This window comes from Neomonachus schauinslandi, chromosome 16, assembly GCF_002201575.2.
Source record: "Neomonachus schauinslandi chromosome 16, ASM220157v2, whole genome shotgun sequence".
Taxonomy (NCBI): Eukaryota; Metazoa; Chordata; class Mammalia; order Carnivora; family Phocidae; genus Neomonachus; species Neomonachus schauinslandi.
Genome location: NC_058418.1, coordinates 40,363,467 through 40,389,919, shown reverse-complemented (window position 1 = coordinate 40,389,919; position 26,453 = coordinate 40,363,467). Strand labels below are relative to the sequence as shown.

At 51.3% G+C, this 26,453-nt stretch overlaps 2 protein-coding genes across 2 annotated transcripts in view; one reads left to right on the top strand and one right to left on the bottom strand.

Annotated features, from left to right (window-relative positions):
• CMTM4 (CKLF like MARVEL transmembrane domain containing 4) overlaps positions 1-5,211 on the top strand; it is a 61,540-nt gene extending 56,329 nt beyond the window's left edge. Inside the window, exons 3-4 of the mRNA XM_021704110.2 lie at positions 3,523-3,621; positions 4,973-5,211. Coding sequence (XP_021559785.2) covers positions 3,523-3,621; positions 4,973-5,137 — 264 coding nt within the window. The 3' untranslated portion in view covers positions 5,138-5,211. The remainder of the gene's footprint in view (positions 1-3,522; positions 3,622-4,972) is intronic.
• Positions 5,212-13,142: 7,931 nt separating this feature from the next.
• Positions 13,143-20,675, bottom strand: CMTM3 (CKLF like MARVEL transmembrane domain containing 3). The gene is made up of 5 exons (XM_021704120.1): positions 20,461-20,675; positions 17,243-17,398; positions 16,167-16,262; positions 15,647-15,767; positions 13,143-14,227 (listed from the first exon to the last, which is right to left on the bottom strand). Exons 1-5 carry the CDS (start codon positions 20,617-20,619, stop codon positions 14,199-14,201), a joined length of 561 nt encoding a protein of 186 aa, XP_021559795.1. The 5' UTR covers positions 20,620-20,675; the 3' UTR covers positions 13,143-14,198.
• Between the last annotated feature and the right edge of the window lie 5,778 nt (positions 20,676-26,453).

The window sequence follows — 26,453 nt, the reverse complement described above, 5'->3', positions numbered from 1 at the left end:
TGAATGCCATGCAAGTCAAACCCGTCCTTGGGCCAGATACGGCCAGTGGGCCTTGGGTTCACACCCTCTAGGCCACATCCTGTTGACCCATTATTGGAGTTACAGGGGTTCACCCCTGTACCTGCCGGTGTGTCACTGAAGGAGACAGCCGGGAGCGTGTGTGTGTGAGGGCGGATTTCCTCTTCATCCCCTAGCACAAGGAGGGGCTGCAGTCTTGAGTGTTCTGGGGGCCAGACCGGAAGCATAAAGTGGGGGGCGGGCTGTGAGACCGTAGGGAGTGGGGACGGCTGGGGCAAACTGGAAAGCATGTGGCTGATAGAGTACACGTCCCAGTAAAAGCATTAAAAAAGATTAATCACCATTGTTGACTACAAACCCCCAAAGCCCAGTCAGAGGGCGTGTCTGTGTTCCCCCTAATGTGAAGGATGAACCTACAAGCCTTGATTTTTGTTTCGTGGACACAGAACTCAAGTAGTTGATGCTGACCAACACCTGCAGTATTCCACTTTTAAGCCTTTTATTTTTTATTTTTTTAAAAAGATTTTATTTATTTGACAGAGAGAGACAGCGAGAGAGGGAACACAGGCAGGGGGAGTGGGAGAGGGAGAAACAGGCTTCCCGCCGAGCAGGGAGCCCGACGCGGGGCTCGATCCCAGGACCCTGGGATCACGACCTGAGCCGAAGGCAGACGCTTAACGACTGAGCCACTCAGGCGCCCCACGTTTAAGCCTTATAAACTGTGCAGAGCAATGTCTGTTACAGAAAAGCTGGAACATGCAGATAATAAAAGAAAAAAATAAAATCATGTGGTGATCCAAGACCAGTGAAAACATATGTCTACCCAAAAGCTTGTAAGTTCATAGTAGGGTTATTCAAAACAACTGGAAAGTAGAAACAACTCAAATGTCCAAACACTGATGAAAAGGTAGATAAAATGTGGCGTATCCATACAGTGGACTACAACATAGTACTAGAAAGGAGTGAAGTGTTGATACATGCTCCAACGTGAGTGATCCTTAGAACCATCATCCTGAGTGGAAGAAGCCAGTCACAAAACACCACATATTATATAATTCTGTTTATATGAAGTGTCCAGAATAGGAAGATCCACAGAGCCAGAAAGCAGGTTAGTAGTGGTTGCCTAGGATTAGGGGAGGGATGAAGAATTACCTGCTAATGGAGTGCTGAAAATGTTCTAAAACTAGATCGTGGTGATTGAATTGTCCATTTTAATTGGGCGTCTTATACGGCATATGAGTTATATCTCACTGAAGCCGTTAAAAAGTCACACGTGATACAACGCATCAGGGTTACCACTTGCGTCACTTGGTGTGACAACCTTCCAGACCATGTGAACTAGCTCTTCCATAGGCATGTATGTTGTGATGTGTGAGGGGGGGGAAGAACGGAACCGTCAGAATCATGCTTTTTTACTTAAACTATTTTAAGTATATTCCATGTTAAACGTACAACTATATCATTATTTTTAATGACCGCATAGTGTTCCATTGTGGCGATACCATTTTATTTCACAAATCCTGTTCGTGAGCATTTTGTTTGCTTCCCCATTTTTTTGCGATTTTAAGTTCTATGACGAACATCCTTACACTGAGACCTTTCTGCACTAGTGTGGTATTTAAGATGAATTTCCAAATGTGGAAATCCTAGACAAACAACATGAACCTCTTTAATGCGTACAGGCCCTTGACCACATTTATATTTTTACGTAGTCACCCCTAATGTATATACAGTTTTGTTTGATATCTGGCCTCAGCATCGAATCATAAAACGTTCCCCCTACTTCTGAATAGTTTTTGGTTCAGAAAATACATTTTATCTTCTTCCTTGTCCCTACAGCACCTTACCCAGAACTGAGCTTTTTTTTTTTTTTTAAATTTTATTTATTTATTTGAGAGAGAATGAGATAGAGAGAGCATGAGAGGGAGGAGGGTCAGAGGGAGAAGCAGACTCCCTGCCGAGCAGGGAGCCCGATGCGGGACTCGATCCCGGGACTCCAGGATCATGACCTGAGCCGAAGGCAGTTGCTTAACCAACTGAGCCACCCAGGCGCCCAGAACTGAGCATTTTAACTAAACACTTCCTGGTTTGAATTTGTGAAAAATTTGCCCTGGCCACAACTAAAAACTGTCCTGCTGGGAGATGTTTCTGGACAGAGTTTTGTAGTCTTGGGTACTTGGAGCTCCCCGCGAACCCCCACAGAAGCGCACACCAGGAGTGTATTGGGGTTCCTGCAGCACAAGCTCAGCATCTTCGTGATGAGAACGTTGCTTTTTTTGCATCTTATAGAAAGAGGAGATGGCCCTTGAGGACCCCCACCTGGTGTTGATGCACGGTCTGCCTGGCACTTCACCAGTCTAGCATGTTCTGTGGGTTCTGCTTCTCTGTAGAGATTATAGAGGGACTCTGGTATGACCCAGGCTGTCAGTGGCCGGTTGTCACACTAGTAATAACAGAAGCATCAGTAAATGTGCCGGGAGCCCTAGCTGGGAGCCAGGCGCAGGGCTCGGCTCTTCACGTGCGTGGCTCCCTGGGGTCCTAGAAGGACTCCATGAGGCGGGGGTACTGTTCCCACGTGACACCCAAGAAATGAAGTGGCTTGTCCCGAGTCATGGTTGGTTAGGCCCCAGTCAGACTGTGACACTTAATCACTGTGCTACGTTCCTCTCAACAACTACGACTAGAGTTAAATCTTTTTTTTTTTTTAAAGATTTTATTTATTTATTTGAGAGAGAGAATGAAATAGAGAGAGCGTGAGAAGGGGGAGGGTCAGAGGGAGAAGCAGACCCCCCGCCGAGCAGGGAGCCCGATGCGGGACTCGATCCCGGGACTCCAGGATCATGACCTGAGCCGAAGGCAGTGGCTTAACCAACTGAGCCACCCAGGCGCCCCGACTAGAGTTAAATCTTTGAAGCATTGGATAGTAACCTCATTTGCTTTTCAGAAAGCTTACGAGAAAATCCTCTAGGTTTTAGCCACATAGAGCCTTGAAAGACCACGCATAAGAAAGAGCATGAGGTCTGGCTAAGGGTGTTGTCTAGGCCTGAAAACAGTGCACTTATCATGTCATATGTGAATGAGGGGATGTTGGAGGGGATTTCACCAGTTTCGGTACGTTCTGGACTCCCGGGGAGTGTTGTCCATGCAAATGAAAGGTGATTCGAGCGTATTTTTAAAAGATGACAATAGAATTCTAAACAGTAATTAACGGGCATGTCCTTGATGGGTTAGTCCATTTGGGTTTCTATAATAATTCATTAAGGAATGACAGCGTGCTTGGTTAAAATGTGAATTTTGCCGTGGTGATAGATCAGGCGATATACGCCATACGCTGCTACCATCTTTACCTTCCTTCATGGGTCCAGTACCCCTGGGCCATCAGGACTAAAATACGGAACCATAAGAGAGGCTGGATGTTGTGCTCCTTATTTTGAAAATCCTTCAGCTGCTTTTAGGGCAAAGCATGAAGTAATTCTTTTCAAGTGACTTTATCTCTTTCTTTAGGATTTGGTCAACACTGGACTCAGCACTTTCTTTTTCTTTATTGCCTCGATTGTATTAGCTGCTCTGAACCACAAGACCGGAGCGGAAATTGCTGCCGTGGTGAGTGAGCTGCGTTGGTTAAAACACAGGCGGATTTGTACACCCCGTTACTCTCTCGCCTCTGTCCCCTAGCATGTGTCCTGCTCATTCTTCTTGAACTTTTTCTTTGCTGATGATGTTGTTACTGAGCCAGTTGAGGTCCTGCTTCCTTCTGTGCTGTGGTTCTCAGAGTGTAGTCCCCAGAAGACCAGCCTCCACATCACCAAGGAACTTTTTAGAAATCCCATTCCCAGGCTCCCCCAGAGCTACTGAATCAGAAATGTCCCCCTCCCCCTTTAAAGATTTATTTATCTATTTGAGAGAGAGAGAGCACAGTGGGAAGGGCCAGAGGGAGAGGGAGAGAGAGGCCCAAGCCGACTCCGTGCGGAGCGCAGAGCCTGATGCGGGGCTCGATCTCACGATCCTAAGATCCTGACCTGAGCCAAAAACCAAGAGTCGGAAGCTCAACCGACTGTGCCACCCAGGAGCCCCTGAATCAGAAATATGTTTTAACAAGCCTTCCAGGTGATTCAGGTGCACACTCCGATTTGAGAATGGCTCCTTTAGTCTGTTCCCAGCAGAGCCCTGGATGTCTGTTAGTGATGTTGCTGGTAAGAGCCTTATCTGCCAGTGTGGGGATCTTAACGAAGGAGAGGGCAGTCTTGACACCATTTGGCAGCCAGACGACATTTTTTTGCTCTTCAAGGTAGAATGCCTTTGGGGGTGGGGTGGGAACCAGATCACGTAAGACTTTGATTCTCTGCTTTGCATTTCTGTATTGTTCTCTATTTATAATGAATATGCAGCACTTTTGCAACGGTGAAGGGCAGTTTAAAAGGTTTGTAAAAAACATGAAACCAGCTCTTCTCCCAAGTGTCACTCAGTAGGTTGATCTGTCTTTAGCAAATCATTACAATTCTGCTGCTGCTTACCTCAGAGCTGCCCATGGGTGGGGCAAGCTGGGCAGCAGGTGGAGGCCTGGGGGCTGTGATTTGGAATGTCAGCCATTGTGGCCTTGTGGGCATCTCACACATGAGACCCTCATTTTCTGTTTGGTTCTTTGGCTACATTGTACTTTCTTATCTGGGACCATGAAAAAGAGGTACTTCTGTGATGTGTGTGTGTGTGTGTGTGTGTGTGCTTAATAGATCCAGAATACTTGAAGAGAACCCTTAGGCTGTCTTCAGGTCAGGCAGGACTTTGGGGGAGTCATGTTTAACTAGGCACTTGGCCATAGTCCGACAGCCAGATGGCAGTGGGTCCGGGCGTTGTGGGTACAGCTCGGGTCAACGTGAGCGGCTCGGGGCGGGTCCTGCCTGGACACCCTGTCGAAGGCTAATGTGTCTGGACTAACCGTGCCTGTGTTTTGTAGATATTTGGCTTCTTGGCGACTGCGGTGTATGCGGTGAACACGTTCCTGGCAGTGCAGAAGTGGAGAGTCAGTGTCCACCAGCAGAGCGCCAGTGACTACATCCGAGCCCGCACGGAGTCCAGAGACGTGGACGGTCGCCCCGAGATCCAGCACCTGGACACATGAGCCCAACTGCCGGAGCCCTCCTCCCTCTCATCCTTGTGCCCAGCCTTTCAACCAAGTTTTCTTTCCCTCGTCACGTCAGATTTTCCTGTGATTAAGCTGAATTTTGTCCTCTTTGGTAGAAGTTCCTTCCGGGAAAGGGTATTCAGAGTGGCCCTGTCGGTGGGTCTGCGAGGCGGGGAGCCCCATACCCAGCTGCTGAGACAGAGGCGGGCGGGAGGGGCCTCACAGGCTGCCATGTCTCCTCTAGGTCCTCACTGTCCCCGAGCACAGGCTTCACATCTGGCTCTGCGCCACCCTGTCACAGGTTTTTGCGACAAGTCAAGACTTTGGATTAATGGGAGCTGCTAGGAGGGGTAAAAAATCAAGGAATGAAGGTGCAGGGTTGGAAGAGTCAGCAGCGATCGCTGGGCAGGTCCCTTGAGGGCCGCAGGGCAGCGTGTGGTCCTGCTACCTGGACCCTCGCCTGCTCCTTGTCTTCCATCCCTGGGCCCGTCAAGACAGCCAGCGCAGGCCCGGTACACCGCGGGAGACGCTGAGGGTCTGGCCAGGGGTGGCTGGTGGAGCTGTTTGCCGGGTCTGGACTCTTCGGGGATGGGAAGAGCTGCTGTCCTGTTGGCACAGCTCGGCAGGCCCGCTGCCCTGCGGGAAGGTCGCCCGTCGTTTCCTGCCCTGCTGAGAAATCACTCGATTGTTCCTCCAGTGCATCACCTCCCCGACTCCCACGTCCTCCTCCAGGAATATGGGACCATCTTGTTTTCCAGTTTGCTACCCACCCTTACTACCCGGAGGCTGAATTGCAGACTTGCTGCAATTTTACCTTCTCAGGTAAAAGTCACACACAAAAAATACAATCCATTCCAGCAGCCAGAATGCTTGCCCATTTGCTGGCTTCATGGACCACAGGTGGGGACCCACCTCTGTTTTAGGGACGTGTGCTAATTTTTGAATGCCTGACGACAGTTGTGAAGTGATTCTGAGTAGGTTTGTCTAGGATTTGAAAATACTTGAATTTCCACCACGACACATCCTTTCTCTGATGTTTCAGAAGGCGTAGGCTCTGGCTTTTGTGCCTCAGGGTCCGCACTGTGGACGCTGATCTCGGAAGTTGTTGGGAAAAATTCTAGTTACGTCAGGTTTCGAATGGATTCTTGAGAAAGTGAAGGTTATGTGGTGAGCGTGTTCAGCGAGCCCCTCTGATGCTGTAGTGTTTTTTGTCCTTTGTATTTTTCCTGTTGGAGACTAATTGTATCTTTCACGGAAAAATTGTTTTACCTTGTCGGGTTTTCCCTCTCTGAACTGTTGTTAATGTTTACAAACCTCCTTCCCGCTCTACTAGTCTGCGGTTAGCCGTCCCCCCGGGAGGAGACCCGGCCTGCTCGGGGGACGAGTGTGCAGCCCGGGGAGAGCCCCCGGGACCTCACCTAGCGGTGACCGACGGCAGCGGTGGAGGGCGCCGTGTGGGGGGGGGCGAACGTGAGTGTGCCGGCCGGTGGGGGGCACAGCGCGTGTGAGAAGGCGTCCAGCGCATCTGATTTCCCAGTGCAGGTCCCCCTGCTCGGCCTGCGGTTCCATGGCTGAAGGGTCGGGGCGAGGGGTGAGCCCCCTGGACCGGCCACCCGGTACGATCCGAATTCTGCGGCTCCTTTCCGGGGCAGCGGCCTGGGTCGTACGTGCGAGCTCGTCTGCGTCCCGGGCGGCGGGCTGCCCGTGCAGACCCCCTGCTCCCACCCGGGTCTGATCGAGCCCCCTGCCCGTGTGTGTTGTGAGGCTGTGCCAATCATGCGTCGCAGACTTTGAACTTAGTAGATGTAGTGACTTCGGAGGAGATTAGGACATCTGGATTTTATCTGTTCATTTTGTGTATTTATTTTGCATTTGTTGAGTGTGTCTGCATCGTCAAAAATGGGCTCATCTCCCTCTGAGAGTTCCAATTAGAAACAGGGTCACGAAGACTCAGCCTTGCATTCAGCGGGGCCCACTTGGAAGGACCACCCTGAACTTTATCAGAAATCTGTTGGGAATCATGTTACTTGGCCTCAATAAAAAGCCGCCTTTGAAGTGAGATCGAAAAAAACAATACCACTCAGGCAGGATCGTTGCCCAAGTTTTCCCAAGTCACTGCAATAAAGTCAGTTTATCATCTGGTGAAAAAGGGCCTGTTGGTCTCCTGAGGATGTGTTGAAAGCTGCAAGAAATGGTTCTGAAGCCCATCGAAACTGTAAATGCTTACAGGTGATAAAAAGTGATGGCACCTTGTGCCACAGAGGGACTTACAGTCAATTTGCATCGTAGTGTAGAATCTTTGGAATTATTTATGTCCCTGTAACTATTTAATATCCTTTGTGCCATGAGGCTCCCCCATGGTTTTTGTAAATATATTTCTTTATATTTAATTAGCTCCCAGGACAACCAGCAGCGGCCAGGCCCGCTCCGAGCTCTCTAACCCAGGTGACCCGGTGACATTCATGTGGCGTGAGTGCTTGTGGAGGGAATTCGGCTGTCTAGGGCGAGTGTGACGACGCTTGCATTTGCCTTGTCTTGCCTCTGTGTACAAACAGGACAATCTAGATTTAGCGGGGGGCTTACCAGGACTTTTTTTTTTTTTTTTTTGCAAATTGAAGGAAGCCTATTTGTGCATTTAATAGTTCCAATATGGACCCCATGCATATGGTTTGGGGCATTTTAAGGCTGAGGCAATCTTAGTGTTTCTCAATTTTCTGGTAGGATGATGCTGGCGTTCATAGTGGGTGCCAGACTTGATGGGAACTGCAGTTGCTGTGTAAATTGGAATTTGTTCCTGGACATTGTATGGTTGAAACCCACAAGCATTTGGTGGAACCTCTGGGGTGGTTTGAGATGGATGCAAACGCTGACGTCTTCAGAGAAAGTTGATCTTGGCGCTGATTTGGTTGATGTGGTATTTTTTTCCCTCCGAGTCTCCTGTATCCTTTCGCACTGCTGAAGGCATTGGAGGGAGAGGTCTTCCCCTTGCAAACAGAGAGAGGACAGTCACGGAGGCCCAGAGACACTCGTTGGCCTCACAGAAAGCCAGGGAAGGACGAAGGCAGTCACAGATTAAAATCTCACCGGAGAAGTTTGATGTATTTTATTTTAGATTTTTACTCTGTGCAGCAACACTTACCCAAGAGAGACAACCTTTGCCTACCAAAAGGCAGGGATGGAGCAGCCTGTCCAGTCCCCAGGCCTCGTCTGCCTCGGCAAGCTGAACAGCAAGTGCCAGTGTGCGGGGGGGGGGGGGGGGGGGGGGGGAGCCCAGCCCCAGCCCTCAGGGCACCGCGACAGTCTCCTGGCAGGGACGCTCTTGCCCGTGGGTAGGCGTGAAGTCAGTCCGATGTGTTGGAAGCTTCTGGTGAGAGCTTTTGACTCCGTTGAAAACATGTCTACTCGCTTGAAGTTTGCAGTTTCATCTGCCTTTCTGTGGGGCTCTCTTAGTGACTGAGACTTTACTCAAGCCACAGGCAGTCCCTCGGGGAGAGGAAGCACTGACTCTTGTCTGCACACGTGTGTGAATTCTTGCACCCAGTAAGCCTGGAGTAACGCCTCGGTGTGTCACGTGCTATGTGTGGCCCCAGCTCACGTTCTCTTGTCAACATTCATGTGCTCTTTGGGAAGAAATTCCTCACCCCTCCGTGTGTTTAAGAGGTGGACCGAGTTCTGACCTCTGGCTGTGCAAGATTTTCTGTGGGTTCTCAGAACTGGCCTTAACAGATGAACAGTGTGTGGAGGCAACGTGTGGCCAGTTCAGTGATTCTGGAAGGCAGTGATGATTTAAGTGGTCCCCATTGTGCCTCCATGTCCAAAACCAAGCAACCATGAAGTCATCTTGCCACTGCTTGTCATTTTCTTCATATCTTGTTTATAGGAAAATAATGACATTAAACGGGTAGCAAAAGGCAGGAAAAAAAAAAAGCACTTTCTAGGCTGAAGGCTACTGCTCATTGATTCTCTCTAGCAAAATAAAAAGTTGCTTCTTGCCCCTGGGACTGCCATTGGTTTGTGAGGTCCCCAGATGCTTTTTTAGTTCCTAGTGAACTTTGCAGAACCTGGGGCTTCTGTCTTCAAGTCTTTCTTACCTTATCAGCACCCACTCTAAGGACCAGCTGGGCGACAGGCTGAAGAGGTGGGGGCAGGGGCAGGTCTGGGAGCTGAGGGGAGGGAGGGGCTCTGCACCCAGACTGTGTCCTGGGGGGCCCTTCATCACACCACACATGGTGACTGACCCAGGACATTTTGAAAAAATGTACTTGGTGAACTACCTTCCTATCCTCTAGCTTTGGAAAAAATGAGGTCTTGTGTTTGGAATCAGCCTGAGAACAAAAGCTGGATGTTGGGACGAGTCTGCCTTGGAGCTCTGGATGGGCTCTTGGTGTCTTGTTGAGTCTGGACAGGGTGACTCAGATTCTGGTTTGGGTGCCTAGAGAGGATGCAGGCCTAACGCTGCCTGCCTTGAGCTTTGCAAACCTTCCTGGCTTTTTATAAAATCTTGTTTCCTCTCTTCTCAGCAGATATTACTGAGATCATAAGAACTGTCTAGTTGAAAACGTAATTTGAAATATTTGACCCTGTACATTGCTTTTATTTAGAAACCACCTCTGACAGAAAACACCCTCAGTATCTCTTAGATCTGGAATTTTTTTCTGAAAATGAATGTTCCATTTGACTTTTCCTTATACCAGTAAATGGCATTTATACACTCTTAGGCTTGAAACAGAGGAATGGGTCCTGACGTGTTTTCCCTTCTTTGGTCTAGATTATATTTTTATTGCATTGGATGTCATTTCTCAACCTTGGGGATTTTTTCTCCCCCTTTCTAGTTTTTCTTATTCCATAAATAGTACAGAAAAAAGTTACCTACAGGCCCACTGAACTTGAATCACTGGCAACTTGCCTAGAGTAAAATTTAGATTATGGATCCTTTAATAGTGCATCTTTTTCATAGGGTTAGTTTGTTGTCCACATTTTTACGCCAAGACTTTAATTCAGGTGACTTGCTTATTAGACAGCTGGGAGTGGCATGTTTTCTTTGGGATGCATTGTACACAAAGGCCAGAGAGCCTTCATTAAGGGGTTAATAGCCTGGACCGTACTGAACTATCAGAACTTTTATGGTTCTAGTGGAACTTGTCTCAAATGACTTTAATCAGCTTTGTTGATGGGATTAGGGCGAGGCCCGAAGTTTCTTTTCCTCATTATGCCTCAGAGGAGGGAAGATGTGACACAGTTGATTCAGGGGATAGTTTGTATGGGACTTGGTAATAGTCCGAACCTGTCAAATCTGAGTTGTCTTTGGAGGACACTGCTAAACCCCAGTAGGAAGCACCCCGCTTTACCAGGGAATGAGGACAGTGTAGGGGCCTGGTGTCCATGCCAGTCAGGGCCAGGTCTAACTGATGGCTGCCTCCCTCTGCGGGCCGTTTTGCTTTCCTGCCTTTTCCAGAATCGGTTTTGCAAGTTTTGAGACTCTGGTCCCCTGCAGAAGCGAGGAAGGCAAATCATTAGGGGTTAAAGGGAGAACTGACTGGTCCAAGGCTGGGGGAGGGCTGGCTCCCCGGGGGAAGACGAGAGCGGGAGGCCTGGATGGACCCCCAAGCTGGCCCAGACCCACACAGGGGCTGCCTACTTCCGGCGGGTTCACTCTGTAACCCAAAATGAGTTTTCCAATCCTGCCTCATGATGAAACTGACGTATGTGGATAAAACCAGTGCTTTTAATAACTTGATTTTGATGTGGTTCCCTCGAAGAGAATGTAGGGATTGAAACTATTTGTATATGTTGAAGTTTGTAGGGGTTCAGGAACCCGTGGCAAAAACACTTAACTATTTATTACAGGTATGACTGTATGTTTTTTTTTTTTTCCCCAAAGTAGATAATTCTGTCTTTGTATATTTTAAGACAAATAATAATCGCTTCACCTTCGGTGCCTTCCGTGTGTCAGTCACATAAACACTTGTCAATCATGGAATTGAAAAAAAGATGTACATTTAGTTAAACCAGATGACACTATTTTTGTAGCATGATTTTCGATTGTGTCCTTTTAATATTGCTTTTAGCAATGATGGTTTTGAGGTTTGGCCATTATCCCTTTAAACTTCGTTACGTATTTTGAAAAAGAAAAAAAAAAAACCACCCCACCTTGGCTATTCCTGTCTCCTCTCTGCTGCTTTCTCTCCCCAACGACTTGTTTCTGCTTATTTCAACAGTCTGAGAGTAAGAGTATATTTCTGTGAAATAACTATTAATCAGTATAACTGCATTTGGCATTTTTAAACTACTTGGTCAGTTACAGCGAGCAACTCCTCACCTCAAACAGAAAGAGGAAAGTGGTTTCATAAAAAAGAATAGATACCCGCAGTGCTCTGACTTCCCCGCTTTGGGTCGGAAACGGCGAAGAGCCCCGTTGTTACTGGGCTGGTGGTGTCCTCCCGGACCGGCTCAGGCCCCCCTCCCGCTCTGCCCGCGGGAGACAGGCTGCCCCGGTGGCCTCCGCCGGCTGGCCCTCTCCTGGGACCTCACGTTGGTTTATGGATGCGCCGGGTGGGTTCGGTGGCCCTTTCCGGTTTTCTGCCTGGACAAAATAGATGCCCTGCTATGAGGAGCTTGATGAAATCGGGACTCGGCTAACACTCTAGCTGCTCCTTCGGCTTTCCCACCCCCGTAGGACTCGGGTTCTGTCCGGTCAAGAAAAATCTCGAGTAAACTAGCTGAGTCGTTGCAACATGAAGGAATGGGTTTATGGAAACATACAGTTGTAGCTTCTTTTTTGTCCTTTTGAAGGGTCAGAATATGTAATTATTTTAACAAAGGAAGTCAAGTCAGATGGCTAATAACTCTAATACGATTATTCATTGTTACTTGGCCTGGTGGCACTTTGGGGGGCAATGTTAATTTAATAACTATTACATTTTGCTTCTTAAAAGTCTATTTCCTTTACTAGTTTGGACACAGCTGTGGGGCATTCTGAGGTGATGCCCATTTGGCACACGTTGGTTTATGCTGTTGGTGGGTCTCCTGGCTTCTCGAACCCTGGCTCGTGGGTTTGACTCTATCCATGTGGAGTGGTTTCGGGGCCCCAAAGTCTTTGCCCCTGGTGGCTTGTCCCTGACAGCAGATAGGGGCCTCACATTGCCCTCGATTTTGCCCCCTTATTTCTTTTGAAGGACCTATTTTTCATGGTACTTGTCCTGATCGTTTTCATAGTGTTCAAATCTGTATTTTTGTATGTAGAGGGAAATAATTTTCTCAACACTAATCGCTAATAAATATTGTATTAAATCGTCATGAAGGAGTTCTTGTTTAATAAATGGACACGTAAAAGCGGCATTGTCTCTGTCCTGACTTCCCTTCTGTCCCTTCAAAGGTGTGGACCCCGTTCCCGAAACAGGCCTGGGAGGTGGAGGCTGAACAAAGTCCACGTCCACGAGAGAGGCCACGGGATGGGTGTGGACAGGCAGTGTGGCTGGCTTAGCTGGGCAGGCAAGGAGGAGCAGACACGCCCGCCGTGTACCCCTCTCGGCGTCTGCACGCTCAACTTTCAGACAGGTTTTCGAACGTGTGCAAAAGTCGGGGCAGAATGCCTGGGCCAAATGCTGACCCAGGGTCCTCCCAGGCTTCGACTCCGAGGTCTCTCATGCAACCAGTTTCCAAACCACAAGAGCCCCAGGTTCGGGCCACCTCAGAGGTGCCTGGGTCGTTACCCTGACGCATAAGTGAGAGGGCCCGGGGCCCCCTCCAAGGGGCTCTGGTGAACCTGGGCAAGTTCCCGAACCTTCTGTTAGTTTCCTGGACTGTGAGCCAGGATTGTGTGAGGAGTGCGGGAGAGCACATGTGTCAGACGCGTGGGGTCCTGGTGTGGAGCAGATGCGTGCTGCTGCTGAAACCCGGAGCCCTCAGGACTCACCGGCGGCAGGCCCCGTCTGTGCCAGACGGGACACGCGCCCGCACTGCTCTGGGTGGTGGAGGGGTTTTCAAACATACACTCCAAGCACGCAGTCAGTCTGCTTTAATTCATTAAGGCTTTTTTCACATGCAAGAGAAGAACAAAGGTTACAAATGCCCAAGACACGGGTCCAGATCTGGCTCATTCATGAGGCTTCTTGGGTCAGAGGAAATGCCATTTAAAAAGCTACTTTTGTGTAAAAAAAAAAAAAAAATTACATAAAGTTACAAAATCCCATTGAACATACACACGCAGCACATGTCTCTAGGTCAACACAGAAGGCACAGCTCCCCTCTCGAGAGGCAGTCAGGTGTCGAGAAACCTGTCATCCTGAGTGCCCGAGAGCCCCTCGCCTGCTCCTGGGCCCCCAGGAAAGAGGGATCGGCTGGGCCTGCCCAGCCCCCCAGAACGCTGTCAGTTACTTCACGGTTAGGTACCCTTGACCTTTTGGACCTGGTACAACTGTCATACCACCCGGAGAAGACGTGGCTCCCCAGGGTGGCTCCCCATAACAGGCACCCTGACCTGCTCGCTCCTGGATGAGAGCAAAGGTCGGTTTTCTCCCTGCTTCAAAAATGAAGAGGGTACTGGTGTTCCTTGAACAAGAGAATCTTGGAAGGATCATTCTCGACAAAGTGCCTCGCATGAGTGGGACACCAAATGCAGACAAAAATCCCTGGGGCCTAGCAGGTGGGCCCTGTGGTGGCTTCGGTCCTACCCCCCCGCCCCCAGCATGAAATGCTTCCTGTGACGGAGGTAACAAGGCTCCGTCAGCTCTGTCCCCTTGTGCTCATTTTTGGCAGAGAGGTTACAAGGCTTAAGGTCTGTGGGGCAGAAACGAGGAGACATGGCGGAATATTCACGATGCCCCCGCGTGCGCAGCGGTTAGACGGTGCTCGGCCGAGGGTGCTGGGTCGGATGCCGGGCTTGGGCGTGTCACCCTGGGGCCCTGAGGAGGCCAGCTCCGTCAGCAGCTCCCACTGGCGCTGGAGAAGTCGGCGCCGCTCTCGCAACATGCGCAGTGCCCTGGCCGGTCGGCCGCCCGGTCCCGAGGTGCAGCAGTGGGGGCCCGCGCGGCTCGGGCTGCCGGGGCGGGGCAGGCCTTCAGTCAGACTCGGAGTCGGAATGCTCTTCTGAAAGCGAAGCAAGGGGGACGCTTGGCCGGAGTGTCCAGGCCAGCGGTGCCGGGAAGCTGTTTCTGGGGGACTGGCTGGGTTTCTGACTGTTGCTGGTGTCAGCTTGGCGTGAGGGCTGGCCCCGGGCCTGGGCCCCTGCAGGGGCAGCTGCCGTCCCCTCCAGGGCGGGGCGCATGCAGCGGGGAGCCCACATGCCCCTCCAGAGTCACCCCAGGCCGTTCTCACCTGGGGTGTTAGCGTGATATATCTGCACCCCAAATTCAACCCTACCCTGCAATTCAGCAGGGCAAGGTGAGGACAGCTATTTTCAGGCACAAGAAAGTAAAATATACTAGAAAATCAGGAAGCTTTCTTTTAACCAACTTATACTTTCAATCCCCCTTGCCCCCAATCCTAATATTATGTGGTGATCAGAACCATTTTATGACGTCAAGGGCCTATCTAAGGTATGACTCAAGGGCTCCTAGAAATCCAATACCGAAGAGTACTCTCTAGAGCCTTCTGGAACTCCCCCCCATTCCAGGAAGGAAAGACACCCAAGTTGCTAACCCTCCTGCCTCAGCCCCAGTGCCAGTTGCTATTTTCAGGGAGGGACACCCCTTCCCTGGCCAACCTCGGTCTCTTTGAACCCCAGTCTGTCCTCACATTGTTGCCGGGTCATGGATGAGCTCCGAGAGCCTCCACAAACCCTGACTCCCTAGCCCTGTATGATTTTGTGGGTTTGCTGTATTCATTCTAACACAAGCTAGGAATCATTTTACAGCAAAAAAAAAAAAAAAAAAAAAAAAATCATCATACATATATCTCCAAGTGTCAAAGCCCACAATACTCAAACACACGTCTCCACTGACGCTTCCTACTTGTTCACTGGGGTGATGGGCTAGGAGCACCCAGGGCAGGCAGCTGGTAGCAGGTCCCAAAGGCCTAAGGAAAATGTCTAGGGACACTGAACCTAGGAGTGGCTGAAGTACAGGATGGGATGAGATGAGTCTCACATATTTTTAGCAGAGGGATGCTTTCTGCAGAGCTTGCCCGAGTGCTGCGGATAAGGAGAGCCTGGTTCTCTGGCCCCTGAGCAACGGGCCGGTGAAACTGGGCAGGGGGGTGGGTTTCAGGGCAGGTGGCCGCTGAGCAGCCCGGGCTCATCATGGAAGGTCTCACCGAGGAAAAGGCCCTCAGCATGCCTTTCCTGGAAAGGCAGAGGCCCTGCGGAGCCAGCCTGCTTTATGATCAGTGCCCCATGAAGGGATAGGAGAACCAGGCTGTGAACACACTTCCTGCCCATATGGGGAGAGAGGAAATGCTCCTCCAGTCTCAAACTGGCCAAGTATCCCTAAGGGAGAGCAGGGTCCCCAGCAACAGTCCTGGGTTGAGAAGCTGGGTTCCCAGGTGAAAACCCACAGGGGGGCCACCCACCTTCCGCCTTGTCGGCTGTGTTCTCTTCTGCGGAGTCCCCTTGCTTGAGGAATTTGGCCACGTCATTAAAGATCAGGTAGAAATCGATTGCAAACACGATGGTGGCAAAGAAGCCAAACACCTGTGGGATAGGGAACAGGGTGGATGGGACCCATCATCAGGAGCTGGGAGTCCCTGGTCCGAGAGCCCAGGAGAAGCGGAGAAGCTGCCGCCCCGCTCAATCAGCTCGGATAAGTAGCTCGGATTGGCAAACACAGACCCGTCCCGGTACCGACAAGTAGGAAAATGAGCTGTTATCTTGGTTGGGCAAACAGCCTTCAAAACTCAGGGCAGATTAAATCTCCAATAAGAAGACTTTGGAATCGCTGAGATCCACGTGAAAACCCAAGGGGCCTCTGCGGGGACAGACTGTGCCCCAGACATTGAGTGTCCAGGGGCATCTGGGGCTCCATCAGGGGTGGGGTGAGCTTGAGGGGGGCATTGCTGGGCAACCTCTTCCAGGGCTAGGGTGGCTACTCACCCCAGCTGCTTTGGAAGCCCCGTCCGAGTACTTGGCGACAGCTGTGATGGAGATGGCAAAGTAGATGAGAGCCGCTGTGACACAGCGCAGGAAGTCCTGGGGGGAGGTGGGCGTGGTCACCGCCCTGGGCTCCCAGGAGTGGAGTACAGCTGGGAGCCCAGACCGGGGCAGGGACTCAGAAGGGCACCAGGCGGCAGGAATGGGGCTGGAACCCACTGTTCCCAGGGGATGACGGGCCCCGAAGGCTGGACACACACCCGGCGCCCGCAGGTCCAGCATCCGTGGGGCTCCCGCCCTGTCCTGGCCCCACCTTGCACTCCCTGGTCCTTCTCCCACCCCCATTCCTGCCCCTGCCCAGGTGCCCCTGGAGGCTGCCCTGTTCCCGGTCCAGCTAGCTGTCCCCTGCCCGGTGGACAACAGGATGTGGGCCAGGCTGCAGCTTGCCCTCCGGCCGGGCCCACATACAGATCCCATTTGGTGAGAAAGACGTTGGAAACCTGGTCACCTGCTCCCTGCTGGCTCTCCAGTGGGGAGATCTGGCCCTGGGCCTCACTGAGCCACGTACTTGTGGCAGATCCATTTATGTATCATGGTTTCTGCTCACCTGTCCCTAAAATGGGGACACAGGGTGCAGCCCAGCAGGAAGCATATTGGATATGAAGACAAGAGACCAGGGTGCAATCGCAGCCTTTCTGTCCCTTCTCAAACAGCAAAGTTTGAGGTGGGACTCTGAGGCCTCCCAGGTGACTGCTTAAGCAAGTTGCCAGGCGGCTGAGGTCTGGGTAAGCCCTGCAAGTCCTCAGTTAACCTGTCCTGCCCTTGTGGAAATGGCTTGAATTCCTGCGGCTGAGGCTCATTCCGGCAGGCCCAGCTGGGAGCACCAGCGCCACCTGGTGGCCAGGGGCCAGGATGCCAGCGGGGCTTCCCCGCCTCACCCAGAGAGCTCCCGGAGGTAAGGCAACGGCTCTGGGTCACATGGCTGCCGGGTGGAGGGTCCTGGCTCCAACCAACCAGCACACTGAAGAAAGGGTGAGGGCCGAAATGCAGCCAGCCCCTTCCTCCTGGGGCCCCCTCACCATCATGGGCCAGCACAAGCCCTGCCACTTGTCATTCAGCTGCATGGCATCGGCAAAGAGGAAGTAGAGGGCCAGCAGGAACTCCAGCAGAGGCGCTGCGAGGAAGGCGGATGCAGAGGATGCCACATAGCAGACAAAGGTGATGAACGAGAGACCCTGGAGGTGCGGGAAGGTAAAGTCAGAACCTTTGCACAACCCCCGGCCCAGGGCTCTGCAGCCAAGCACAGAAGACGCTCCAGCAGGGGAGGCCACCTGCCCACAGTCCTGCAGCTGCCAACATTAGAACCCCGTTATGGGGCCCTGGCCCACACCCGTGCTGCCCCAATGCCTCGGGGCACGGCTCTGCACCCTGATCCCGTGCCAGCACCCTGCCAGGACCCAATCAGGAAGCCCAGCTTCCCACATGGGTCTAGCCCCCCAGGAGGCTACGTCCACGTCCTCCTGCTGCTCACCTCGCCCCCCCACCCCAGCAGGCTCCATGGCAGGATCCACCCAACTCAGATGGTGCCCAACAGGGCAAAACAAACCTAAGCAGTCTCTAAGGCAGCTCACGAAGCAGAAACCATTTCAAAAAATTACACCCAACTCCCAAGAATGTGACTTTTAGCTGAAAACCAATATACAAACCTTGAATTTAGTTAATGATATGCATGCTGAAGTGTTCAGAGTTGAAATGTACTGATGCACGTAATTTATTCTGCATCAAAAACTAATTGGTGGCCAGACAGATGGATAAGATATGTGATAAAGGAAATCTGACAACAGGGTAACAACTGTACAATCTGGGCGGTGGGTATACGGGCGCTAATGGTAGAACTCTTCGGGTTTCCTGTTTGCCAATTCATACGAAGAAAAAACCCTCCAGGAGGGGGAGTGTTGGCCTGACACTTCAGGCCCTGCTGCATCATCCACCCAGCCTTTGTGCAAAGGGCAGGCCACGCTAAGGAACAAGGATCAGAGTTCTCCGCAGCCCTGCCCACACGCCGTGGGTGGGGACTGATGCCAGGAGATGCTGAGGTCCCCGGCTAGTTCTGCAGACCGTGTGCCCTGCAGGGCAGGGCAGACCAAGATGAGGGGCTGTTTCCCGGGCCAGGGCCTGAGGCTTGGAGCATCCTCGCAACCATCCATGCACTGGTGCTGCTCACAGCCCACCTCACAGATCAGAAGACTGAGGTGTGGACACTTCACAGGTGCAGTGAGTTGCTCAGTGTCATGCGGCTAATAACAAGGCATCAAAACTTGAACCCAGGGCTGGCTGGCCACACAGCTCTAGTTCCTAAGCAACCCTGCCCTATGGGAGCTGGCCTTTATCTGTCCTGTCACTATGGCTGGGCGGGTTTGAACATGTCCACGGCTGAGTAGCTTGGAGTGGGGCCCAGGGGGCCCTGTAGGGACACCCAGATGCCCCACAGGAAATGCTGTGGCTGCTTCAGACAGATGAGCTGCAGAGATCCCGGGGAGTCCCCAGGGCACCCAAATTTGCCTTGACCATGGCCCGGGAATTAGCCGAGTTCAATCTGAACAGATGTGAAATTAAGGCACAGAGAGGGGCCTCCCAGGAAAGCAAGGCCAGGGGGCCCTGACCCAGCCCTGTCCCTAGCTCCTGCTGTACGTCCTCCTGGGAAGGCTGTCATGGTCCCTCCCCTTCCTGTCCACCGGCCCCCAAAGTCAGATTCTGGGGAACCCCCTCTCCACTCCTGTTTCCTTATTCCCTGATTCCTGGTGCTACTTCCTCCCCTTTCCCATCCCTGTCAGCCTCCCCACTTGCTTGGGCCTGGAGGCAGCCAGAGGGGACCAGAGGGAGGGAAGAGTGGCCAGAGTGGCTCCCCTTGTGATCAACCCTAACCTGTTCCTCCCTACTTCTTCATCCCCCTAGATCAGCTACACCAAGGGCCTCCCCTATAAGGTGGGCTGAGTGGGGTTGGGGTTGGCTTCCATCACTGGCCTGTGGATTTAAGGCTTCTGTGCAAAAGGGGCTCTCATCAGTCTCCAGGGTGGGGCTGGGGTGGCCAACCACAGGCGACTCCCTGGAGTGTGGGCTGAGTCCTGGGTCCTGGTGCCTCACTTGGGAGCTGGGCTGGTGACCTCCGGGCTGACCCCAGGGGCAGAAGTGCCAGGATGGCCTCCTGCCATCTGCCCTGGGCAGTACGAAGGAGAGGTGTGGGGCAGAAGCTTCCTTCCTCTGACCTCCACTCAGCCTTGCTGTCACCTGGCCCGCAAGTGACCCACCTGTTAAATTCCCTAGATGCCCTGGCCTCAGCTTTCTTGTCTGCAAAGTGGGAATAACGACAGGGATTGCCAAACTGCCAGAGATCTAAGTAACAAGAGCTGTTCCTTATCTCACCTCCCCCGCGCCCGGCCACTTCGTCCCCTTCCCTGCACGGAGGCCCAGCACCAAGCCCCCGCCCCACCCGCGGATGGTGCAGTTTTCGTAGTGTCCCCAAGACAAAGGCCTGACGGGCCGGGGTGGGGGTTGCGGGCAGGAGGAAGGAGCTCGGCGGGGGCGGGGCGGCTGGATCCGAGCGAGGGGGGCATGAGGGGGATGAAGTCACCCCGCTGGGCTCCCGCCCCCTGCACCCGGGGGGAGGGGTCTGCCTCCGCGCCCCGCACTGTGCGGCCCCGGCCTCACCCAATCCCGGGGGTCCCCTTCCCACTTCCCGCTGTTCCCCGTCTTGGCTGGCCGGAGTCCACCCCGGCCTCCGCCCCGCAGCTCGAGGCCCGGCCAGCCCTCCCTGCGCCCAGGAAAGCGGGCAAGGGCGCGGAGAGCCGACCCCGGCCACGATCCGGGCGTCGTGAAGCGCCGAGCGGGCTGATTCCTCCCGGGGCGCAGCCGGGGATGGCGGGAGGGTTTGCGGAGCCGAGTGCCCGCGACGGAGGCCAGAGGATGTGGGGCTGCAGCCCGTTCCGGGGGCCCGGAGAGGGCGGAGGCGCCCGGGGTCACACAGCGTCAGGCTGAGCTCCCAGGGGCCCGGACGCCGCGTCATCGGGCCGCGGCCCCAGGCGTCCCGACCGGCCCCCCATGTTGGGTTAGGGAGCCCCGAGGACCCGGGTTCGAGCCCCGCCTCGCCTCTGCTTCGCGCGCTGAGCTTCGGCGCCACCCGACGCCTGGGGAAGTGCGCCCAGCTCCGCCCGCTTTCCGCGGCTCCGAGGGCTCGGCGGTCCCGGGCGTCCCGACGGCGCCTCCGCCGCCCCGGACCCCGGCCCCGCGCCGCACTCACCGACTCGGCCAGCAGGAGGCGGCCTTTGAGCGAGCAGAGGAAGGCGCGCGCCGGCAGGAGGGCGCGGAGCCCGGGCATCGCCGCGCCGGGCGGAGAGCGGCCGGCGCGCGCCGGGGCCGGGCCGGGCTCCGGGTCGGGCTCCTGGTCTGGGGGCCACATGGCGGCGGCGGCAGGGACCGAGGCGCGGCCCCGCTCCCTCACCCCGCGCCGGGAGGGAAGCGGAAACCCGGGCTGTGCGGAAGGAGAAAAGGCGAGACTCGAGAGCGGGGGCGCATCCCCCCGCCGCCCCGCCCCCGCCCCGCCCCTCCTGCCCCGTCCCCTCCTCCCTTCCTCGCTGTCTCCTGCTCCCCCGCTGCCCCGCTCGCTTCTTCCGCTCGCCTTCCTCCTCCTCCCGTCCTCCGCTCGGACCCTGGCTGCCCGAGCTGCTCCGGGCCCCGCCGGGCGGGACTGTCCGCCGAGCTGGCGTGGGGCCCCCTCATACCCACACGCACTCTCCCCTCAGCCCCGGCCCGGCGCTCCGAGACCTTCTTTTTGCTGCCCCTGAACGCCCCGTCGGGGCTTCCAGTCTTCTCTGCGTGCTCTGAAGGGTTGTGTACACTCGCTGCGTCGTCTAGCTTCCTGCCCGTGTTCTTGCGCTGTGTCTGGGACCCAGGAACCTAGGCGCCCAAACGGCAAGACCCCTGTCTCGTCCTCCTGCGCTTTTTTTTTTTTTTAAGATTTTATTTATTTATTTGAGAGAGAGAGAAAGAGAGAGAGAACACATGAGAGGGGATAGGGTCAGAGGACGAAGCAGACTCCCCGCAGAGCAGGGAGCCCGATGCGGGACTCGATCCCTGGACTCCGGGATCATGACCTGAGCCGAAGGCAGTCGCCTAACCAACTGAGCCACCCAGGCGCCCCCTCCTGCGCTTTTGATCGAGCTGTCAGCTCCCCAACCCACTCCCTCTTTCTCCCCTGGCCACCCCTCCCATCTTTGGCCGGCCCGGCCTCCTGTACTGGCTGCCCCAGCCTTCCTTCTGCTCCCTCTCCCCATTCATACTCCGGGGACTCCCATTGGCTCCTGGGCCCCCATGAAGGGCACCGCCATCCATCCTTCTACCCCAAGATCTGAGACCCGGGGCTGTCCTTGTTCTCCTTCACCCTCACCATCAGTCCGTCACCAAGGCCGGCACATGTTCACCTCCTAAAGCTTTCTTTGTCTCTTCACTTCTCACCACCACCAAGCCTCCACGAGGCCCCAGAGTACTCCTGCCTGCTCCCTGGACTGCTGTGAGGGTGTCTTTAAGAGGCCTCTCTGCTTCCTCTCTTGGCAGCCAGAAGGATGCTAAAATGCTCAGTCAGGATCACCTGCATTTCCCTTATCCCCCAAACCTTCGGAGATTCCCATCTTGCTCAGAGTCTTGGTAGAGAGACTAAAAACATAATCCCTTGGTGTCTTCTGCTCCCTGGCTCCTCCACTCATAGACCCTCTTACAGTTTCTTGAACAAACCATGCTCTCCCCACTCCAGGGCCTTTGTGCATGCTGACCCTGCTACCTGGATGCTCTTCTCCAACCTGGTTATCCGATGAACTTCTCTTTACTCTGTGATCATCCCAGTGTCACTTCCTCAAAGAAGAATTCGATGGCCTCTCCCGCCAGGTAAGAGGCATTCGTTCACTCATTTATTTGTTCATTCAACAGCAGTGCTAGGAAGATTGCATTTGCAGGATGCAAGGATGCATCAGCTTAATTTGTGGGGAGTGGGTCAATAGTGTGTCCAGAGAATCGTGAACAAGATGATTCTTGGTAATAGTTGTCTGCCTCGTTATGGCTGGTTCAGAGGGTTGCCGGGAGCCTTTGTGGAAGAAAGGACTGAGCAAAGGGCTAGGGGGGAGGAGACAGATGGTAGAGAACCAGACCCAGGTGTTTGGAGCTTACTCTGGATCCCCTGGGAGGAGGACAGGTGAGGGTTAGAACAAGGACAACCTGATATTGATCAGTGTTAATTTGGCTCAAAACTGTAACTCAGTAAGTAGAAAACAACGCAACTTTTTTAATTGGCCAAAGTTTTGAACAGTCCAAAGAAGATATATGAATGTCCAGTAAGCACTCGAAACTATATTCAATATCATTAGACATCTAGGAATGCAAATTAGAGCCACAATGAGAAACTATCTTTTTAAATTTTTAAAAAAGATTTTATTTGAGAGAGAGAGAATGAGAGAGAGAGCATGAGAGGGGGGAGGGTCAGAGGGAGAAGCAGACTCCCCGCCGAGCAGGGAGCCCGATGCGGGACTCGATCCCGGGACTCCAGGATCATGACAGAGCGGAAGGCAGTTGCTTAACCAACTGAGCCACCCACGCGCCCGGAGATATTTTACACCTATTAAAATGGCTTCATAAAAGGGGACTCTACCATTCAAGTGCTGGGGGGGGGGATGTGGAGCAACTAGAACTCTCATACACCCCTGCTGGGGCTGGAAGTGATGACCTCCACTGCGGAAGACAGCTTGGCAGTTTCCTAAAATATTAGACAGAAGTATACTGTGTGACCCAGACATTTTATCTGTAGGTATTTCCCCAAGAGAAATGAAAGCACCTGTCTTTGCAAAGGCTTGGACTTGAACATCCACAGCGGCTCTATTTTTATTTTTAATTTATTTTTAATTATTTTTTAAGATTTTATTTATTTATTTATCAGAGAGAGAGAGCACATGAGAGCATGAGCGGGGGGAGGGGCAGAAGGAGAAGCAGGCTCCAAGCTGAGCAAAAGCCCTATGGGGGACTTGATCCCAGGTCGCTGGGATCATGACCTGAGCCGAAGGCAGAGGCTTAACTGACAGAGCCACCCAGGCCTCCTGAGGCTCTATTTTTAATAGCTCAAACTGCACAACTCCAGTGGCTCATTACACCTGAGAGGATAAACTAACTGTGGGGCATCCCTTCGCTGGAATACTTCTCAGCACGAAGAAGGAATAAGCCATTGACAGGTGCAACAATAGGGATGCATTTTGCAGACATTATGTTGAATGAAAGAAGCCAGGCTCGAAAGGGTACATGCTGTATGATTCTATTTTTATGAATTTCTAGAACATGTGAAACTCAGCTATGGTGACCGAAATCAGACCAGTGGTAACCTGGGGTGGAGGCAGGAGGAAGCTCTCTGGAGTGCTGGAAATGTTTTTTTATTTTGCGGAGGGTGGTGACTGCACAGAAACATACATTTAACAAAACCCATCAAACGCTCCACTTAAAATGGTTGCATTTTATTTCAAGTAATCTCTATCTCAGTTTACTGAAAGGGAACTCACGCAAAAAAATATGGTGACTCACTGGGGTGGCTGAGAGGGCCCAGAGAGAGGCAAGGAGAACTGGAGGGGTGCCCCTGCTTGAGGGGACTGGATGCCCGAGATGGCTGTCACTCCCACTGCAGGCTGTGAGCTCCATGGGAGCCTGTCCTAGCCCAGCCCAGAACCCATCACTCGGATGGCCCCAGAAGTGTCTGCTATGGGATGAAGAAGGGTGGCTCTATTCCCTGTACATTCCTGTGTAAGGAATATTTTCTGTTCTCCTACACTGATTATTTTATTCTCTGGGTTATAATTAAATACTATTGTGCTTGATTTTCTTGGTTAAATTTTTTCATCTTTGGCCTTTATTAGCTCCTACTGGTGGGCTTCTGGGTACCCATCCCCCATCTCTCCCCCCCCCCATTTCCTTATTTTCTGACCCTATAACATGTGTCAGGTTCATTTTATCTTCTCCCCATCCCAGTCCTGGAATCCGAGTTCCTCTAAGAAGCTCTGGTTCTTTTACTAGAGAATGGTATTTAGAAATAAATCCCTTGTGGTAGTGTTAATTTGCATTTCTCTAGTTATGAGTGGATTAAGGAGTATTTTTGTTGCCTTTTTTTTTTTTTTTGCGTATGTAACAGGCATTTGCATTTGCTTTTCCAAGAACTGACTTTTCACATACTTTGTATGTTTTTCTGTTAATTGTTTGTTTAAAAAAATGGATACATAAGAATGCATATATTCAGGAAATTAGTCCTTTTTCTGAAATTTGAGTTATGAATAGTTTTTCCTGGCTTATCATTTGTCTTTTACTTTGCATTTTTGCCATACAGATTTCTCCTTTTAGAACCTGGTGTTTTTCTCCTTTAATCTATGAATGTGGTGACCGACAATCGCAGTTTTCCCAAGGCTCACTGTCCTTACATTCGTGGGATGTGCCTTTAATGGTCATGTTGCTTTGCTCTTTTGATAAACCTCTAGAATCATTTTGCTAGTATTTTGTTTGGGAGTTTTGCCTTTATTTTCATAAATAGAATTGACCTCTAGTTTTTGTTTCATTTTATTCTATTTGTTGTGTATTGTGTTATCCTTTATTTAAGTCTCTCTTGTTTCCTAATGAAGGCATTTAAAGCTATAAATTTTTCTCTGAGGACTGCTTAGGACACATCCTTAAAATAATGCTCTAGTTTTTATCCACTTCTAATTAGCTTGTAGTTTCCATTTTACATTTCCTCTTTAATCCAAGAATAATTTAAAAGGGTATTTTAAAATGTTTAATTTGATAAATTTTTGGCTATACTTTGGTGATGGTATAATAATCAAATTTTATTATTTCTTTTATTCAGAGAACAGGTCTGTATGTTCTGCTTTTTGGAATTTGTTGAGATTTTCTTTGTGTCCTAATAGATAGTCAGGGATTGTAAGTGTTCCATGTGTGCTTAAAAGGATTGAATATTCTCTCTTAGTTGGGTACAAAATCCATATGTCCATTATGTATTTTGTTAATTATGTAATTTAAACTCTCTGTATGCTTACTCTTCTTTTTTTTTTAGGTTTATTTATTTATTTCAGAGAGAGAGAGAGAGAGAGAGAGAGCACAGGAGCGGGGGGAGGGGCAGAGGGAGAGGGAGAGGAGAATCTCCAGCAGACTCCCCCCTGAGTGAGGAGCCAGATGCAGGGCTTGATCTCAGGAGAGTCCGATGCTCAACTGACTGCACCACCCAGCCGCTCCTATACTTACTCTTCTTTTTCTTGATGTATTGACTTACTAAAACAGATATATTAAAGCTCCTCACTAAAGTTTTAGATTTATTACTTTTCCTTGGATTTCTAACAGTTTGGGGTTGTTGTTGTTGTTTGTTTTTTTTGAAATTATGGTGTTAGATGAACCAAAGTTAACATGGTTTTTTTTTTTTTTAAGATTTATTTATTTATTTGAGAGAGAGAGGTGGGGGAGGGGCAGAAGGAGAGGGAGAGCGAGAATCCCAAGCAGACTCCCCGCTGAGCGTGGACCCCCCCCCCCCCCCGCTATAGGCCCGTCCCACAACCCTGAGATCATCACCCAAGAGGAAACCAAGAGTTGGAGGCTCAACCAACGGAGCCACCCAGGTGCCCCAAAAGTTAACATATGTTTTGTTCAGTAGAGTGTAGCAATAAAGAGCCTAAATACTGGGTTTAAATCCTAGTTCTATTGCTTTCTTAACTTCTCTGTACTCAGTTTCTCCATTCCCAAAATGGCGATAATAATACTACCTAAGTCATATAATTATTGTAGGGATTAAATGAGTTAATATATAAAAATATCTTAGAACAGTGCCTAGCAAAAGAAAAAAAAAGAATAGTGCCTGGCATATATTAAGTTTTTATTAACTATCATTTTGACATTTCTGTTGTCCCTAGTGAATGCTTTTAGCTTTGAATTCTATTTCATTTAATATTAATTTCACCATGCCTACCTTCTTTTTGTTGGCATTTATCTGGCACATCTTGTTTATGCTTTTCTCATATAAGCATTTAATGCTATAAATATCTAAGTACTATTTTCGTTTCATCTTACAAATGTTGATGTTGTGTTTTCATTTTTGTCCACTTCAAAATATTTTCTAATTTCTCCCAAGACTGTATCTTTGAACTGCAGATTATTTGACAGTATATTATTTAATTTTTAAACAGTTGAGGACTTTTCTTTTTTTTTTTTTTTTTTTTTTTTTTTTTTTTT

Bases quoted from the DNA above. Each gene is read 5' to 3' on its own strand.
- CMTM3 (XM_021704120.1), bottom strand. From the start codon at position 20,619: ATGTGGCCCCCAGACCAGGAGCCCGACCCGGAGCCCGGCCCGGCCCCG. The intron at 16,263-17,242 runs GTGAGGGGGCCC...ACCTCCCCCCAG, and splicing joins GCTTGTGCTGGCCCATGATG to GACTTCCTGCGCTGTGTCAC. The intron at 14,228-15,646 runs GTGGGTGGCCCC...CTTCGCTTTCAG, and splicing joins CACAGCCGACAAGGCGGAAG to AAGAGCATTCCGACTCCGAG.